At 39.4% G+C, this 18,059-nt stretch overlaps 1 protein-coding gene across 1 annotated transcript; it reads left to right on the top strand.

Annotated features, from left to right (window-relative positions):
* Positions 1–3,064: 3,064 nt before the first annotated feature.
* Positions 3,065–12,262, top strand: TAF13 (TATA-box binding protein associated factor 13). Its single transcript, XM_027606439.2, has 4 exons — positions 3,065–3,185; positions 4,052–4,130; positions 8,110–8,207; positions 11,012–12,262. Exons 1-4 carry the CDS (start codon positions 3,159–3,161, stop codon positions 11,180–11,182), a joined length of 375 nt encoding a protein of 124 aa, XP_027462240.1. The 5' UTR covers positions 3,065–3,158; the 3' UTR covers positions 11,183–12,262.
* The last annotated feature ends 5,797 nt before the right edge of the window (positions 12,263–18,059 follow it).

Here is an 18,059-nt window from a genome sequence, read left to right as displayed (position 1 = left end):
CATTTCCTGCATTCCCACCTAACAAACTGGGCTCTGGTAATCCACCTGAAACATTTCCCAGAAGCACACAATGACTTTTCACCCTCTGTGCTTTATTTCTGCTCTGCTCATAACTGCATTTTTTTTAACCTATTATATTCTGAATCTCAGGTTCAGAAGGTTAAATTATTGACACTCTGCAGTTCATGACATACTATTGTAATTGGCCCTTCCAAAGTCCTTCACCTGTTATTTATCTATGCATTGCCCCACAACCTTTCAATGTATTTAATGTATATTTTTTAATGTATATGTTTTCTTATTTGTTCCTGTAAAATATCTACTTTTTGTGTGTCTCTATATTTAATTTACATTATAGATCTCATTGTGTTTCTTTTTAAATTTAGCACTATGTTTCTAAGCTCTGTCCATGTGGTTAGTCTATTAATTCTGATTGCTGCATAGTACTTCTTGGTGTGTACCCAGCACATTTTATCTATCCCTTGATAATGGACGCTGTGATGTTTTATACCTGAACCCCCGGACAAGGCCAGAGTTTTATCACTACCTAACACAGCTATTCTCAACGCTATCAGACTCAACGATCTTCCTTAAACAACAAAAGTATTATAATGTCTCCTTTATTATTCTGAAATGACATTCACAGGTCATATAACCTACTGTGGTAGGCAGCCTCTCAGAGAACCCCCAATGATGTCTGCCTCCTGTTATACTCATCCTTGTGTAATCCCCTCTCCTTGAGAATAGGCTGCACTTAGTTGAATTCTCTTAAATAGAATAGGACAGAAGTGATGGGATGCCACTTACAAGGTTAGGTTACAAAAAAAAAAACCTGTGGTTTCTGTCTTGGGTGTTCCTCATTCTCTCCCTCATCTGTGCTGAGAGAAGCCAGCTGCCATATTGTAAGCTGCCATATGGAGAGGACCATGTGGCAAAAAACTGAGGGAGGCCTCTGGCAATAGCCCGTGATGAACTGAGGCCTTTAGTCTAACAACCTGAAGGAACTGAATCCTGTGGACAACCATGTAAGTGATTTTGGAAGTGGATCTTTCCCCATCAGTACCTTAGATGAGACTGCAGTCCCAGGCAAACACCCTGCCAGCACCATAAGGGACCTTGAGCCAGCTAAACTGCACGCAGCTAACCTGCACCCAAATTCCTGACCCACAGAAACTGTGTGATAAATGTTTGTTTTAAGCCACTAAGTTTGGGGATAATTTGTTACAGACAACAAATAACAAATATACCTAACTATCCAAAAACTTAAAAATAATATATAATGCCCTATTGTAATAGAAAGATAAAATACAGACAGGGAATTATAATATGTTTCAAGATATGAATGCTCAGGCATGACTACACTAGAGGGTATGATTTTAGATGCTTGCACCTATATGTAGAATCACCATGAATGCAGGAGCTACAAATGCAGAATGACTCCAGTGAGTATGGGCTACTCAAATTATTACAAGTGATGTGGCTTTTGGTGACATTATTTCCCGAAATGGTTCACAGCTCTTGGTAAGTTCCAAACAAAACAGAGTACAATATCCCTCCAATTTTAGAGTACTTACTATTTTGGGAAAAACTCAGTTCATTCCTCCCTGTGTCTTTCTTCTTTACTTTCACACAGAACATTTCACTTCTGACACTCTGGTCATCAAATGTGGGCTTCTTTTCCCACACCAAACTGTAACACCAGCTGGGTGTCCTACAATCTAACTCAATTCTGCACTATCTACCTGGAGACAGTGTTAGATCCCATGGGCTAAGGGCTCAGTCCCACAAGACTGCCTCCCACTTGAGATGCCAATCACAAGTAGTAGGTACCAGGTTGCCCACCTTGACTACAAAACAGAGGTTCGCATGACTTTGCTCCCCCTTGGATTTATTTGCTAGAACAGCTCATAGAACTCAGGGAAATATTTACTTAGATGAACAGCCAGATGATGAGAGTGAGGTCTGGGTGGGTCCTAAGTGAAGAGCTTCTGTTCCTGTGGAGTTGGGGGTGTGTCATTCTCTCCAAAGGTGGATGTGTTCCCCAACCTGGAAGCTCTCCAAACCCTCTACTATTGGGATTTTCATGCTTCATGTAGGCATGATCAATTATTAACTACATTTCCAGCCTCCCTCCCATCTCTGGAGAATGGGAGCTGGGGCTGAAAACTCCAACCTTCTGATTGTGGCTTGGCCTTTCTGGTGACAGCCCCCAGCCAGGAGCCCACCCTAAATTGCCTCATGAGAACAAAAAATACTCCTATGCTCTTACCACTTAGGAAATTGCAAGGGTTTTAGGAGCTCTGTGCCAGGAACTGGCAGCAGAGACCACTATATATATTTTATATTATCTCACAGTTGCATTCCTAGAAAATCAAATGTTAAGAGCCTAGGACAGGCTTTGTGTCTATATGTTAACAATGTTAGGTTCTAGGCTCAGATAATTAAAGATTTTTCGTTCGCATGAATCTTTAGCAGGACATTCAGAAATATTGTGGGACCCTTCCTTGTGTGGCATCATGTTTTGCATTGCAGAACATTTGATACCCCTAGCTTTAGCCTTCTAATGAGGTGGTTTTCCTCATTGTTCTGAACACAAAACTGAACACAAAACTCCCCACAAATATTTAATCCTCAGTATAAGGGGTGGTGTTTCCCTCTTAAAAACTAGTAGCGAAGAAAAACATACCCAATAACCCGTATAGTGCTTGGCAATTAATAATAGTGTAACTATAAGTTGTTAAAATTGTTTAAATACACTGTTCGGGCAGCCCAAGAACGCATAGCTTCACAGCCCCAAACCAGGAAGTGGTGGTTTGATATGTAGAAGCCAATTCAGAGCCACGACAAGCTATACACCGCTCAGCCCACGAGTTCCTTTTTTTTTTTTTTGGCTAATGTTTAATTAATCCGTGATCCTGATCACAGAGCGTAGAGCTCAGACCTCTCCGTAAACTCCGTGGCCTCTGCTGTTAGTTTCTGCGCATCTTCCCCCCCCCCGCCCCCCGGCACCGCACCGCACCCCACCGCACCCCACCCCACCCCACCCCACCTGGCCGACCAGGCCCCGCCCCGCCCGGCGCGTCACCGGAAGTGAAGCAGAGGAAATAGTAAAACCCGCTGGGAGCGAGGCGGCGGAGCACTGTAGGCTGGCTGGTGGCATGGCAGACGAGGAGGAAGACCCTACTGTGAGTGACCACCACTGTTCCACCCCACTCTTTTCTTCACTCCCTAGGGTACAGAAGCGGAGCCTGAGTTCAGAATCACTCGAGATTTTCCTTAGCGAATTCACTCGAGAGAGTTCGGGGACTTCACGCCGTGCTAGCCTTTCCCTTCGGATTCATGTCTTAGAGTACGTGGGGCAGGACGTGAAGGAAGAGTAGGAAGGTGGCTCCTTGTTCTTTGCTTTTGGTCTGTATTTGCTAGGCACTCTTTGAATCGCCCGGACAGTCATCAGAGGACAAAGCTAGTATTTGTTAGCTCTCATAATGAAAGAACACCGCAGCTGGTAACAAAACTATATACTTACTGTAAAGTTGTTGGAAAATAATGGACCGAAAGTCAGGCAACCTGGATTTCAAAATCTGTTACCTATGAGCAAGTTACTTAACTTTGAGCCTCGGTTTCGTGGCATAAATGGGGTTAAGGCTTATTTGAGGAAAGTTCCTAGCCCTGTATGAGCAGTGCTTAGAAAATACTAGTTTTGCTTACTTTGAATAAATACCAGCTCTCTCTCTCTCTCTTTTTAAATACCAATTCTTAATAGTAAAACTGTGTAGTAATAGGCTAACTAGTTGGTTTAAAAAAAGAAGTATGGTCACTGGAACTCTTCCAGGAGAGGCAGTAGGATTATTTGTTAGGGACACTGTAGAAGCCATTACTGCATGAGTGGGAAGTTGGATTGGATAGTCTTTAAGGCTCCTAAAATGCTAAGATTTCATGATTTGCTGATTGTTTTAGGCTCTCTGGCATGACATCAGTGTTGAAAATGGAAAAAAAAATTAAAAATCAAATGCAGTGCTTGACATTTCTATATATACATTTTAACTTATAGTTTGAAGAAGAAAATGAAGAAATTGGAGGAGGTGCAGAAGGTGGACAGGGTAAAAGGAAGAGACTTTTTTCTAAAGAATGTAAGTAATATTTGACAATGATTTAATTACAGATAAAAACTTTTGGACATGTCTGTTCAAAGTAGATTAATGTTCTGAATGTGTTTTTCTGTGGGGACAGTACTCTCAGATTTGCCTATAAAATTCTCTTTAGCTTCTGAATCATAGATATTAGTGATCCTAATCCCAAATTATATGTGTATAGGTGGGTGGGTGTGTGTATACACTTTTTTTTTTTTTTAAAGTGAGGAAATGTGATCAGTGTTTCAATTCAGGGCCTTAGAACATACCTCCATTACTTTTTGTGCCCCTTACTATTGCAGCAGAACTCCTTTGTCCGCAAGTCAAAGGTTTTGATGGATCCTGGACAGGTGCTGAGGGTATGGAATTAAGTTGGGGCTTTGGACTAAGGCATCGGACAAGACAGAAAGGTGGTAAACATTGTAAGACATTACAATGGTATAGAGATTATAATGTATTGGTTCTCTAGTGTATTCCCTCAGTAGACTGGTTTGACTCTTTTTGGCAGCAGCAAGAGGGAGAGCTGCTGTTCCTAGTGATGGTCAAAGCCAGCCCCTGAAAGGCACTGTGACAATGTGCTTTCCATCCTGTGTCCTTTACACATAGATATGGCTGAGTATTGACAGATGAGACAACACATGAAGATACGGTTTATTTATGCTGGGTCAAACAAGTGGTTCCCAAATGCTCTTGAAACTGCAGTCAGTAGGGCTTTATATATATATATTTTTTAAGGACTCAAATCCTCCATATCTCAGTTTCTCACCTAAAGCTGACCACTCCTTAATCCATCTTTGATACTGTTTACTCCATTTGTGTTTTTACTTCTTATATCAGCCTAAGAAGGGGATTTCCACACCAGAGCATCCCAGAGTGATGTTTGCATTGTCAGTTCTAAGCAGAAACCTTTGTTCTACTTGGATTGCTTTATTTTTGTGATGATAAGATTTTGGAATCTTCACAGCCTTCTCCTTGTCTTACCTGAATCTTGACATACCTTAATGGCCAAGATCTGTTCTCCTAAACCTTTTTAAAAAAATTTTTGCTACTATAACACAAAGTTTCAAAGAATTCATTGGCATTTGTGTCTTTACAAACCAAATGCAGTTTGCATACATACTAGTGAATTAAGCCCATCACAATGTTAATGACAAAGTATCTTACTCAAATATTTAAGGAAGAATAGTAAGCTTACAATGGAGAATCCTGGCAGACAAGTAATGTCTAAAGTGTTAGCCAAATGATCAAAGTCAGTATCACCAGTAATACATATTAACATCATGTACCTCCGATATGATGCATTAAGAGGGCACATCACCTCTATGGTACCCTTTCTAATAATGTGTAACCACAGTCTAATCATGAGAAAACACCAGACAAACCCAAATTGGAGAACATTCTACAAGATCACTAACCAGTATCCTTCCAAAGTGTCATAGTCATGAAAGATGAGAAAAGTCTGAGGAGCTGTCACTGCTCAGTGGAAAGTAAGGAGGCATGATAACTAGTGTGGGATCCTGAAATAGAAAAAGGACATTAGTTGAAAAACTGGTACAATCTGAGTAAGTTCTGTACTTGTATCAGTGTTAATTTCTTCATTTTGATAAATGTCTGTGGCTCTATAAGATGTTAACATCAGGGGATGGTGGATATAGGGTATTTGGGAGCTTTGTACTATTTTTGCAACTCTTTTGTAAGTCTGAAATTATCTTAGAAAAGGCAAAAAAGTTGTCAGAATCCAAAAGGGAGAAAAAATATTGGCTCTTGTGTTTGTTTTGTACCCCCTGTATCTGAACCTAAAGGCTCTTGCCAGTTTAAACCCTAGGGATACCTCTATCCCAGCCTGACTTCCAAATCACCCCTTTCTTTTCCTCCCTAGACCTGGTGTACCTAATTCTTTCAGTTCGACTAACTTTTGCTTCTCCTAAATAGGAATTATTCTTAATGTACTCATTTCTTCCTTTTGAAGTGTTTTAGGGGTTTTTGTTTTGTTTTGTTTTTACTGTACTTAAATTGTACTAGTCTTTTTTTTAAAGATTTTATTTATTTATTTGACAGAGAGAGACACAGCGAGAGCAGGAACACAAGCAGGGGGAGTGGCAGAGGGAGAAGCAGGCTTCTCACTGAGCAGGGAGCCCAATGTGGGACTCGATTCCAGGACCCTGGGATCATGACCTGAGCCGAAGGCAGATGCTTAACGACTGAGCCACCCAGGCGCCCAAATTGTACTAGTCTTAAATGAACAGCTTGATGAATTTTATGTATTTACATATACTTATAACCACCACTCAGATACAAAATATTTCCAACCTATGATAGGGTTTTTTTTTTTTTGTTAACATTTATATACCCCTTTCAGAATCTGATAAAGAGTTGATTATTCTTTGTAGAACAGTGCACACACACACAAATAATATATAAAACTTTTACATATAATTTCAGAAGGCTTCAAGGTTTTCTCAAAGCCTGTCCATAGACTAACTGGGGGTTTATAGCCTATAGAATGATAATCCATATGGATCCCATCTGCCTTAAACTACCCAGAAGTGTAATACTGTTAAGGATAGGAATATAGACTCTGGAGCCAGATCACCTGCGTTCAAACGTGGACTCCATCTTTACTATCTGTGTGACCGTGGGTAAATCACTTAGCTCAGTGCCTCAGTTTTCTTACCTAAATGGAATAGGGATAATAAGAGTATCTACTTCAAAGGATTATTGTGAGGATTAAATGAGTTTTATTTTTATTACTCTGTATTAGAGTTTTTTTTCTCTTTTGCATTTTCTATGGTTCTTTCAGATGAAGCCTGAAAGGACTTTGTTAGCAGTGCATTCATTGATCTAGGGAATGAAATACCAAGATTCTACATAGTTTGCTTTCTCCATTTTGATTACCCTGTTCTTTTTTTTTTTTTTTTTAACATTTTTAGTCTTGAGGTCCTTTATTTTCTTTACATTTATCCTGCCATGAATTCATAGGGAATGGGTTCCAGCAGTTCAGGCTCCTTTCCATTAGTTCTCACAAAGTGTGGTTCTCTGGGTGGGGCAGTCTGGCGCTTCAGTTGAACCCAAGTACCTTTCTCTTTGGCTTCCTTCTTTTTCTGATCATTTTCCTTCACACGCTTCAGGAAGCTGTCTCGGCTCTTTGAGTGTTTAATATGCTCAATGCGTACATTAATTCTCTTGGCAAGAATCTTGCCCTTAACTTGTTTGTTTACAACAATGCCAACAGCATGCTGAGTAACATTGTAGACTCTTCCAGTTTTGCCATGGTAACATTTGTGGGGCATTCGTTTTTGAACAGTGCCCATTCCCTTGATGTCCACAATATCACCTTTCTTATAGATTCGCATGTATGTGGCCAAAGGAACAACTCCATGTTTTCGAAAAGGTCTAGAGAACATATAGTGGATACCTCTCCTCTTTCCCTTTGTGTTGGTCATTTTGGCAAATTACTGGAAGATGGCGGTTCCGGCCGAAAGGAAGGCTACCCTGTTCTTCATATAAGAAGTAATTGGATCACTTTCTCTCATGTCCTTTTCCCTCTCTTAGTATCAGAAAGGATTTTGCCTTCTCTTTTCCAATGCACCACTGCCCTCCCCTAACCCCAGACCATATACGCACAGAACACTTCCAGTAAGGGCTGAGCCTTTGCTACTCATCCTGTCACTGCCATGGCGTTTCCTACTTCAGGTTATTCCAGGGTTGTGGGTGAATAGGTAATAGAGGTTGGGGAAAGAATATTGATGTCAGGGTTCAGTAGCTGGGAGGGAACGGGAGTTCCTACTAGGGAAGGACAGATAGGAACAGTTGGTTATGAGATTGTGGTTAAAATCTTTTACACCTAAGTCCATACTTGTAGACACAATGTAAATACGTTTATACAAGTATCTTCTCTAAGTCCATTTGTAATTTGAAAAAAGTATTGGTAAAATTGTTAAATTTGTTCAAGTAAACAAAACCGATTGTTCTTTTACAGTGCGATGTATGATGTATGGGTTTGGGGATGACCAGAATCCTTATACTGAGTCAGTGGATATTCTTGAAGACCTTGTCATAGAGTTTATCACTGAAATGGTAAGATTTTTTTGTAATTGGTCTTAGTTAATTGAGTAATAGATTTGAAATTCTAACTTTTAGTTAAGACTAGAACTATGCCATCCTTTTGAAGTAAGATTATCCATTTGAGTGCCTTTTTGTGGAAGTTACTGATTACTGTTTATCATTAAACATACACACATGTACATATGTACACATACAATAGTATACCCTCTCCTGAATTTTATTTATAAGGACACAATTACAAGATCCTTGAATAAAATTTAAAAATAGTAACCATAATCCCATCATCTAATGTAAGTTTCCCCCTTCAGTATTTATTTAAATGTATACAATGCTGGAGCGCCTGGGTGGCTCAGTCATTTAAGCCTCTGCCTTCAACTGAGGTGATGATCTCGGGGTCCTGGGATCGAGCCCCACATTAGGCTCCCTGCTTAGCAGGGAGTCTGCTTCTCCCTCTCTCCTCTCATGCTCTTTCTCAAATAAGTAAATAAAATCTTTTGGGAACACAAGCAGGGGGAATGAGAGAGGGAGAGGAGGCTTCCCGCTGAGCAGGGAGCCCGACGCGGGGCTCTATCCCAGGACCCTGGGATCATAACCTGAGCTGAAGGCAGACACTTAACGGTTAAGCCACCCAGGCGCCCCAAGTAAGTAAAATCTTAAAAAAGTATATAGTGCTTACATAGTGGTAATCATGGTACGCATTTTTTACTCAATTTTACAGTACATACTTCCTATATTCTAATCACAGTTATTTTAGTAGTTAAGTAAAATTAAATTGTTTCCTAATACATTTAACCATTTCTCTCGTATAAGTTATTTATAGATTATTAAGTGAATAGATAATTTTGAATGACTGTATTCATGAAATTTCCTCCCATCTCCTTGGATAAATTCATAGGGCTGGGAATATTGAATTCGGTTGTGTTTCTATGAATTTTTACCCTGTGTTAAGGATTATTTCCTTAGTACAGAATAATAGAAGTAAAATTCCTGCGTCAGACAGTATGCATTTTTAAAAATTCTTTTCCATTTATAAAAGTAATACTTATTAAATTTAGAAAGTATTAAAAAGTTCAGGAAAGGGGTGCCTGGGTGGCTCAGTCAGTTGGGCATCTGCCTTTGGCTCAGGTCACGATCTCAGGGCTCTGGGATCGAACCCTGCATCAGGCTCTCTGTTCATCACGGAGTCTGCTTCTCCCTCTCACGCTCCCTCTATGCGCTCTCCCTCTCTCTCTCTCTCTCAAATAAATAAATAAAATCTTTAAAAAAAAATGCAGAAAAGAAAATAGAAATCTGTAATCCTTCCACCTAGAGACAGCTAATGCTGAGATTTTGGTGAATATTTTCTTGGTTTTTTGCACATATTTTTGAACCTTATTAAATTGAAATCATATAGTATATTTAGTCTTAGAGCCTGCTTTTTCACTTAAGTAGAACGCTGTCCTCCGTGTCCTTGCATAACACTCTATAATTTTAATGGCTTTATAATGTTAATTGATGAGATGTGCCCAAATTTATTTAATGCCTTACTAAATACTTAGATTTCCCTTTTTTAGTCATTTGAAATAATGCTATGATGAACCTTTGTTTTTTAAAGATCTTATTTGAGAGAGTGAGCGAGAGAGAGAGAGAGAGAGAGAGAGAGAGAGAGAGAATGAGCAGGGGGAGGAGCAGAGGGAGAAGTAAATTTCCTGCTGAGCAGGGAGCCCAACATGGGGCTTGATCCCAGAACTCCGGGATCATGACCTGAGCCAAAGGCAGATGCTTAACTGACTGAGCCACCCAGGCACCCCAAATCTTTGTTTTTGTACAGGATGAATATATGATAGGAGATGAGATTTATTTGAATTTAAGAAAACCTACCACTGTCAACTACTGAGACAGAAAGCTTAAATGAAATGTGCAGTTACAAAGAAATTATAGAATTATAAAAATGAAGACAAAAGCTACATAGATCAAAAAAGAAACATCAATAGATTTGATAGTTTTAATGTCCTTAGTATTTTTTTCCTTAAAGATTTTATTTATTTATTTGACAGAGACACAGCGAGAGAGGGAACACAAGGAGGGGGGGAGTGGGAGAGGGAGAAGCAGGCTTCCTGTGGAGCAGGGAGCCCGATGTGGGGCTCGATCCCAGGACCCTGGGATCGTGACCTGAGCCCAGTGCAGACACTTAACAACTGAGCCACCCGGGCATCCCTAATGTCCTTAGTATTCTTTTTTTTTTTAAAGATTTTATTTATTTATTTGACAGAGAGAGAGCGAGAGAGGGAACACAAGCAGGGGGAATGGGAGAGGGAGAAGCAGACTCCCTGCGGAGCAGGGAGCCTAACACGGGGCTCGATCCCAGGACCCTGGGATCATGACCTGAGCCCAGTGCAGACACTTAACGACTGAGCCACCCAGGCGCCCCATAATGTCCTTAGTATTAAAAAATGTCTATAGGGCGCCTGGGTGGCTCAGATGGTTAAGCGTCTGCCTTCGGCTCAGGTCATGATCCCAGGGTCCCGGGATCGAGTCCCGCATCAGGCTCCCTGCTCCTTGGGAGTCTGCTTCTCCCTCTGCTTCTCTCTCTCTCTCTCTCTCTCTCTGTCATGAATAAATAAAATCTTTAAAAAAAAAGTCTATAAACCATTGAGAGGAACATTCCTATAACACAGTAGAAAGTAGACAAAGGACATGAATAGGAAGACAGTTCACAAATGAATAGCTATGATAATTACAAGAGAACATCTCCTAACTCACCAGTATTAAATAAATGCAAATTAAAAGAGTAAAGTATTAGATTTGTTCTAAGTTAATTTATTTCTTTGTAATAGACTCACAAGGCAATGTCAATTGGAAGACAAGGTCGGGTACAAGTTGAAGATATCGTCTTCTTGATTCGAAAGGACCCAAGGAAGTTTGCTAGGGTTAAAGACTTGCTTACTATGAATGAAGAATTGAAACGAGCTAGAAAAGCATTTGATGAAGCAAACTATGGATCTTGACACCTTCTGTACTTTCTGAAGCTTCATTATCTTCTGGGGAAACCATATATCATAACTGTATATTTTCCACATTGGGGTCCCACTATCTAGTCATGTATATGCAAGATGGAGAAACAAAGTCTTCAGCTTTTATTTTCATGTCTTCGATTTTAGAGTGATATTTGAGCCTTGAATTGCCTGCCCTTATATGACTATACTTGAATTACTTACTGGGTTTTAATGACCACATGTATGTTGAAGTACCTTGCAAACTATGCGGTTCCTTCTGACTTTTGACTGTCTAAGTGATGAAGTAGTATTTATGTTTTGGGTGTATTTGTGCCAGTGTATGCTATACCATAGCTGTTTAATATATGAAATCTATAGGACACCTTCGACTATGATTGCTAAGACATGTTTCATGTATTCTAAAGTTTTTAGACTACGGTAGTCTAAGAGATTATTAAAAAATAGTGAACTGGTTTGCTTTTTTTTTTTTAAGGAGAAGATGATACAAGAAAATAATAGTCTTTTGTAGGAATGTTTAAGATATTTGTTTTAATATTCTTTAGATTACAAGAATGATTATTTTTTTAAACTAAAAGTTTCATGTGAATTCTTCCGTATTGGAAGGCTTTTGATTTTAAACCTTTTGGGCTTACAATGTACTAGTTGCCAAGTTTTAAGAGAACTAATTTTCCCAGGTCAGATTAAAGCTTCTAAAAATAAATGCTTTCAGTAGTAGGAATGGTATTGCTTAAAAAGCTGATGGCAGGATAAGCATTTGGGATAGTGTTTTATTAATGTATTTGTTAGTACTTGTTCATTGTGGAAATGTGTACTTGACTAAAACCATATATGGCTATGCACACCACTTTTGTAGTTCAGGATTTACAAGTTTTGTGTGTGTTTAGCTTATTAAATTATTGCACTTAGTTTAAAATAAGGATTAAAACTGCATTTAAAGGGATCACTGAATATTACTCTTTGTGAAACAGTGTTTTGTGTGCTGCTTATAAACATTATCTATAAATGAGCATGTAGGAGAATTTCACTTTCTTAATCTGTTGATAAAAGGAATAAAGTAAAAAATTAATAATTGATTTTGACTATGATATATCAGCTTTTTCTCCCCATTACTAGTAATACAATTCTGGCTGCTTAAGCTCACTAAAAACTTTTTTTCTACATTCTTGTAATCCTCCTGAATTGATAATGAGATTCAAGATAGCTGGACTGATCTTTTTCTTAGTTAAAAAAGTAAAAACCAGGGCACCTGGCTGGCTCAGTTGGTAGAGCATGTGACTCTCAATCTCAGGGTCATGAGTTCAAGCCCTGTGTTGGACATGGAGCCTACTTTAAAAAAAAAAAAAAAGGAAAAAACCAAATGAAAAACTACTCCAGTCTAAGCTGAAATCAAGAATGTGAGTGGAATAATAACATCTCAATATATCGATATTTTTGCTAATCAGGGTGTATTTCACCTTGAAGAAAGAACTGGTAATAATTGGCACTAGGGGACCTATCCTGGTACCCATCTTAGCTAGGGCTACTGTCACAAAATATCAGACTGGGCAGCTGAAACAAATTTCTCATGGTTCTGGAGGCTGGAAATCAGATCAGGGTGACAACACGGTTGGGGTCTGATGAGGGCTCTTCCTGGGCTGCAGATAGCTGCCTTCTCCCTGTGTCTGTACTTGTCTGAGGGAGCTCTGTCATTTCTTCCTCTTTTTATAAGGGCACCAGGGTTCCACCCTTATGACTTCTTTTAACCTTAATAGCCTCCTTAAAAGCCCTGTCTCCAATATCGTCAGATGGGAGGGAAGGTTGGGTTAGGGCTGCAACATAACTAATTTCAGGGGGTTACAATTCAGTCTATAGCAGTGCCGTTAATCTTATTTTGCTAGTGATCCTGGCACGCAAAAAGTTTTTTATGGGACCTTGTATTGTAGGTTGCAAGTGATAGAACTTGCCTCAAAAATAGCATAAGCAGAAAGAGGAATTTACTGGTTTATCCAACTGAAACAAGGGAAAGTAGGAATGGAGTTGATTCCCTAGGGATGACTGGTTGTAAGAACTTGAGAATCAAGACTCTGTCCATCTTCATCCTAATTTTGTTTTTATTCTCTCAGGAACCTCAGTGTGTCAAGGGAACATGATAGCAGTTGTAGGGTTTCCATCCATACAACTGATCGAGGGAGCTACTTCACTTACCAATACAGAAGATCCCCAGGAGTGAGGGTAGGAGGTAAGAGCTGGGTGCTAGTAGCGAGAAAGGGAAGGAGAGGCTGGGCAGACAAAAATAACAGATGGGCACTTAACTGATTCATGAGCTTACTTATTTGAATTCTAATACTAAGTTAACATGGCCCCTTTTAATGTCTAGAGCTACACTGTGTAATATGGTAGCCACTAGCCACATGGGACTATTTAAATTTACTTCATTCAAATGAAATGAAACTAAACCTTCAATTCCTCAGTTCTACTAGCTGTATTTTAGGTGCTCGTCAGCCCCATGGCTAGTGGCTGCTGCATTGAACAGTGCAGGCGCAGAACATTTTTTTCATCATCACAGAAAACCATTTCGGACAGTGCTGATCTGTAGTGTTCAGGTGCTTTTTCTTAATTCAATTCACTTAAAAAAAAACTGACTCTGAAAATCTCAAGTATACGCAGTAAAAGAATAGTAGTATGAGCTCCTATCTTCAACAATTAACCTTTGCCAATTTTAACGTCTTATCTATCCCCCCACCTTTTCGGGGGAAGGGGGAGTATTTTAAGGCAAATCCCAGCTTCCATTGTATCTTTTCAACTATAAATATCACTATGTCATCTCTAACAAAAAGTTTTGAAACGTAGCCCAAACACTATTATCATACCCTAACAAAAATTAACAATTCCTCAATACTCCATTTAATACCCAATCCCTATTTAAATCTCCTAATTTGTCTCAAAATATCTTTGAGTTTGTATAATTGTTTTCTATTGTTCCTATAACAGATTACTGTAAATTTAGTGACTTAAAACAATAGTTATTATCTTACCAGTTCTTTAGGTCAGAAGTCTGACATGGGCCTCACTGGTGCTAAAATCAAGGTACTATATTCCTTTCTGGATGTTCTAGGAGAGAACCTGTTTACTTACCTTTTCCAGCATCTAGACCCTGCATTCTTTGGCTCTTAGTCCCCTTCTGTCTTCCAAGTTAGCAATGCTGCATCTTTCTGATCTTTCTTCCAAAGTCCTATCTCTCTCTGACCCCCGCTGGGAAAGGTTCTCTGCTTCTAAGGACCCATGTGATTATATTGGACCCATCTGGATAACCCAGAATAACCTCCCCATTTTAAAACCCTTAACTTAATCACACCAGCAAAGTCTCTTACCATGTAAAGTAACATATTCACAGGTTCTGAGGATTAGGATGTCGAGGTCTTTGGGAGGGGCTGTTACTCTGCCTCCCACAGGCTGTTTGCAATAACAAGGTGTCACCCACTGCATTTGGTTACCCATTGCATCGGGTAAGTCTAAATTTCTATTAATCTCTAGTAGCTCTTCCTTACCTACTTGTTCAAGTGAGACTTTCTCTTTAAAAAATACCTTTTTTGAGCTAGCATGTTTATTTGATGCTGAACCAGAACATCTGATATAATTTATGATTCACTTTGACATTGGTTTTACTGCATTTAAACTGATTTTCCTAAGTAAAAGCTGTAATATTCTAAGTGTAGAAATTTTTAAATGGGGCAATAGCTCACTTGGCTTCTCATCAGTGGAAAGAGACAGTGTCTGGAGAGTCAGTTGGCCACTTCCCAAGAGGCCTCAGGGAGTTGCATTTTTGGGTGACTGTGTAGTCCAGAGTTTGACTTGCATCACTGCAGGCTTGGAAACTGATTTCATCAGCAAATGGAGAGCACATCCATCTTTCAGGGTGGACTTAGAAATCAAGCTTGTAAGACCAATATATGAACATGGATGTCAATTTACAGATGTGGATAAAACTTGCATAGGTTTGACCAGCAAATTCTTCCCTAGCCTGGGCAGACAATGTGGGAAATGAAAACAGAAATATGAAGGTGAATCAGAATGAGGGGAGTTAGATGAATGCATTGCCTATAGCATCAGGTAAGAGAAGGATAAAGTCTATACAGAAACAGGAAGAATGGCTCCCCAGGGCTGAGTCTATGCACAGGGTATGGGTTTCCTGAGGAGCAACCTTCAAGATTCCATTGTTGCTAACACTGGAGACTTGGCTTGAATTTTCAGTTCCAGTGACAATATCCATCCAAGCATGGTCTGTTTGTGGCTTTCAGGTGACTTTGTATATTTCTACTCTAATTCATTCACATGTTGTGCTCAGAGGTAATTCAAAGAGGGCAATTTTACTTCCAGTATCTTCAGGGAAGCTTCATAGTTGCTCCCAAGAGCTGATGACACCGAACATTGTGCCTGAAAATCAAGAACTTTTTAAGCACTCTGCCCGTATCCCAGACCATTCCCAATTATCTAGACCTGCTTTTCTTAGCGTCCCTATTTCTACCTTCTTAACACAGAGACTGAGAGGTAGAGGACCAGTGAGCAAGGTGTTAAATGTGTTATAGGCTGCTGCTTTTCCTGGGTCCTGGTGAATGACTGCGTGAGCTAGACTGTTATATTATGGGATAGGATCACAGAAAACATTTTGATATATCAGCAAGTATTTATTAAGCACCTATTTTATTTGAGGCATAGCACAGATACTATTGGGCTATATGGTATCTGGATGAATGGAATTCTAAAGTTATAGAGGTAAAGTAAGCAAATTTCTTATATATTACCAGTAGATTGGTAAGAGGTTCAATCTGAACTTTTGTACAAAATCCCAATTCATGTGTAATTTGTAGCATTGGGTCTTCTGTGCACATGCTCACTATATTTATACTTACAAAGAAAGCCTGGTAAATTGCTTTGAACTTGGGTGTATTCTTTTAGAATAGGAAGAATAAATGCTGAAATGTAAATCATTTGTCATTTGCCTTTGTATGGCCACTTAAATTTTTTTTTTGAAGATTTATTTATTTGAGAGAGAGAGCACGGGAGGGGGCACGTAGGAGTGGTGGGGGAGCAGAGGGAGAGAATCCTCAAGCAGATTCCCTGCTGAGCGCTGAGCACAGAGCCCAACTAGGGGCTCAGTCCCACAACCTTGAGGTCACAACCTGAACCGAAATCAAGAGTTGGATGCTCAACTGGCTGAGCCAACCAGGTATCTCTGTGTGGCAATTTTAGATAAATAACTGAAAATTTAGTAGGAAAGAGCCTATTTAGTTACTGACCAAACTCAAAGAAATGCTAATACTATACTTAGTTTTTCTGAAATAGGATTTTTATAAGTATTTTTGGGGCACCTGACTTACAGTAAGACATTTACCTAGACTCATTTTGGTGAATCTCATGTTTTTCTTTGATCTTTCTAGGAAGTTCTACTAAATGATTTCAAGATTATTACTAGAAAGTTGTTAACCTTATTCTAAAACACCCATCCAAAATTATGATGCTTAATGTGATTTAAGTATTATTAACATTTCTTAACCTATAGTTTCCCTTTTTTGGATTTTTAAGTATGTCAATGACTTCATTAAAATGGGGTAAATATTTTTTTTTCCATAACAAAATATTTTCAAATTTTTATTTTTGTTTTCAATATAACATCCAGGATATTTACTCAATATAAAAAAGTATATCCTGGGACGCCTGGGTGGCTCAGCCGGTTAAGCACCTGCCTTTGGCTCAGGTCATGATCCCAGAGTCTTGGGATCTAGTCCCGCATCAGGCTCCTTGCTACGCAGGGAGCCTGCTTCTCCCTCTGCCTGCCCCTCCCCCTGCTTGTGCTTACTCTCTGTCTCTCCCTTTCTCTCTGACAAATAAGTAAAATCTTAAAAAAAAAAAAGCACGTCTCTTCTATGTTGAAACAAGAATGTGTTTTTCTTAATTAGTTTTAGCCATTGACCTGTAATTTAAGCGTTTGTTTAGGCGTTTGGATAGGAGTGCTGGTAGACCCAGGTATTCTACCTACAAAATCCTTGAGCCTATTTGAAAGAGAAGCTGCAGTGGTGGTATTTTGTTTGTTCTCCCAGAGCCAGCAGTGCCCTGGCTCTAAAGCACACAGCTCTTTGGTGTATGTGCTCTAATAAGGAGAGTGGAGCTTTTAAAACAAGTGCTCATATCCCCGCTGAACTTCCCCTGAACAGCTTGAGGCAAGATTTCCTAATTTAGGCTTGTGCTCAGATTCCTTTCCACTATTTGGGGAAAACCAAAAACTTCTAGAAATGAGATTTGAGAATCTTATTAAAAGGGGTCCACCTTAACACTACATCAAAAACTAATGATGTAATGTATGGTGATTAACATAATATAATAAACAAATAAATTAATTAAAAAAATTTTAAAAAGGGGGTCCACCTTAGCCTACAGGCATGTAAGTCACAAGGCACCATGAATCATTCCCACACGTTAGAACCTGCATTTTCAAATGATGCCTAACCTAGTTGCTGATCCAGGGTAGGCACTGGATAAATATTTGGTGAATGATTGATGGTGAATGATTGAGGCAGTGCCTCAGAGTCTAAGGACAGTCATGTCAACTAAGAAAGCCTTGTCCTTTCTGAACAGTTCACTGCTTTGCAGCAACTGGAGTGAAAGATAAGATCTAATCTTAACCTGTGTGGCTGAGTATAGAAGGAAAGGTGATACCCTAGGCTAACAGCTATTAAGGTTGTGGTGTAAAGCTTGATGTTACGTTAGGAAGTGAATATACAGTCAATGCATTTATCACTGAACAAGTGATAAGATGTACCAGATGTCTTGTATTTCAGTGCCTAGTTCCTCTCTATCCCCCAGCCCCTTTTTCTGGAAATATAATGGTTAT

This window comes from Zalophus californianus, chromosome 4, assembly GCF_009762305.2.
Source record: "Zalophus californianus isolate mZalCal1 chromosome 4, mZalCal1.pri.v2, whole genome shotgun sequence".
NCBI classification, from domain to species: domain Eukaryota; kingdom Metazoa; phylum Chordata; class Mammalia; order Carnivora; family Otariidae; genus Zalophus; species Zalophus californianus.
This window is presented reverse-complemented; position numbering and strand designations above follow the sequence as displayed.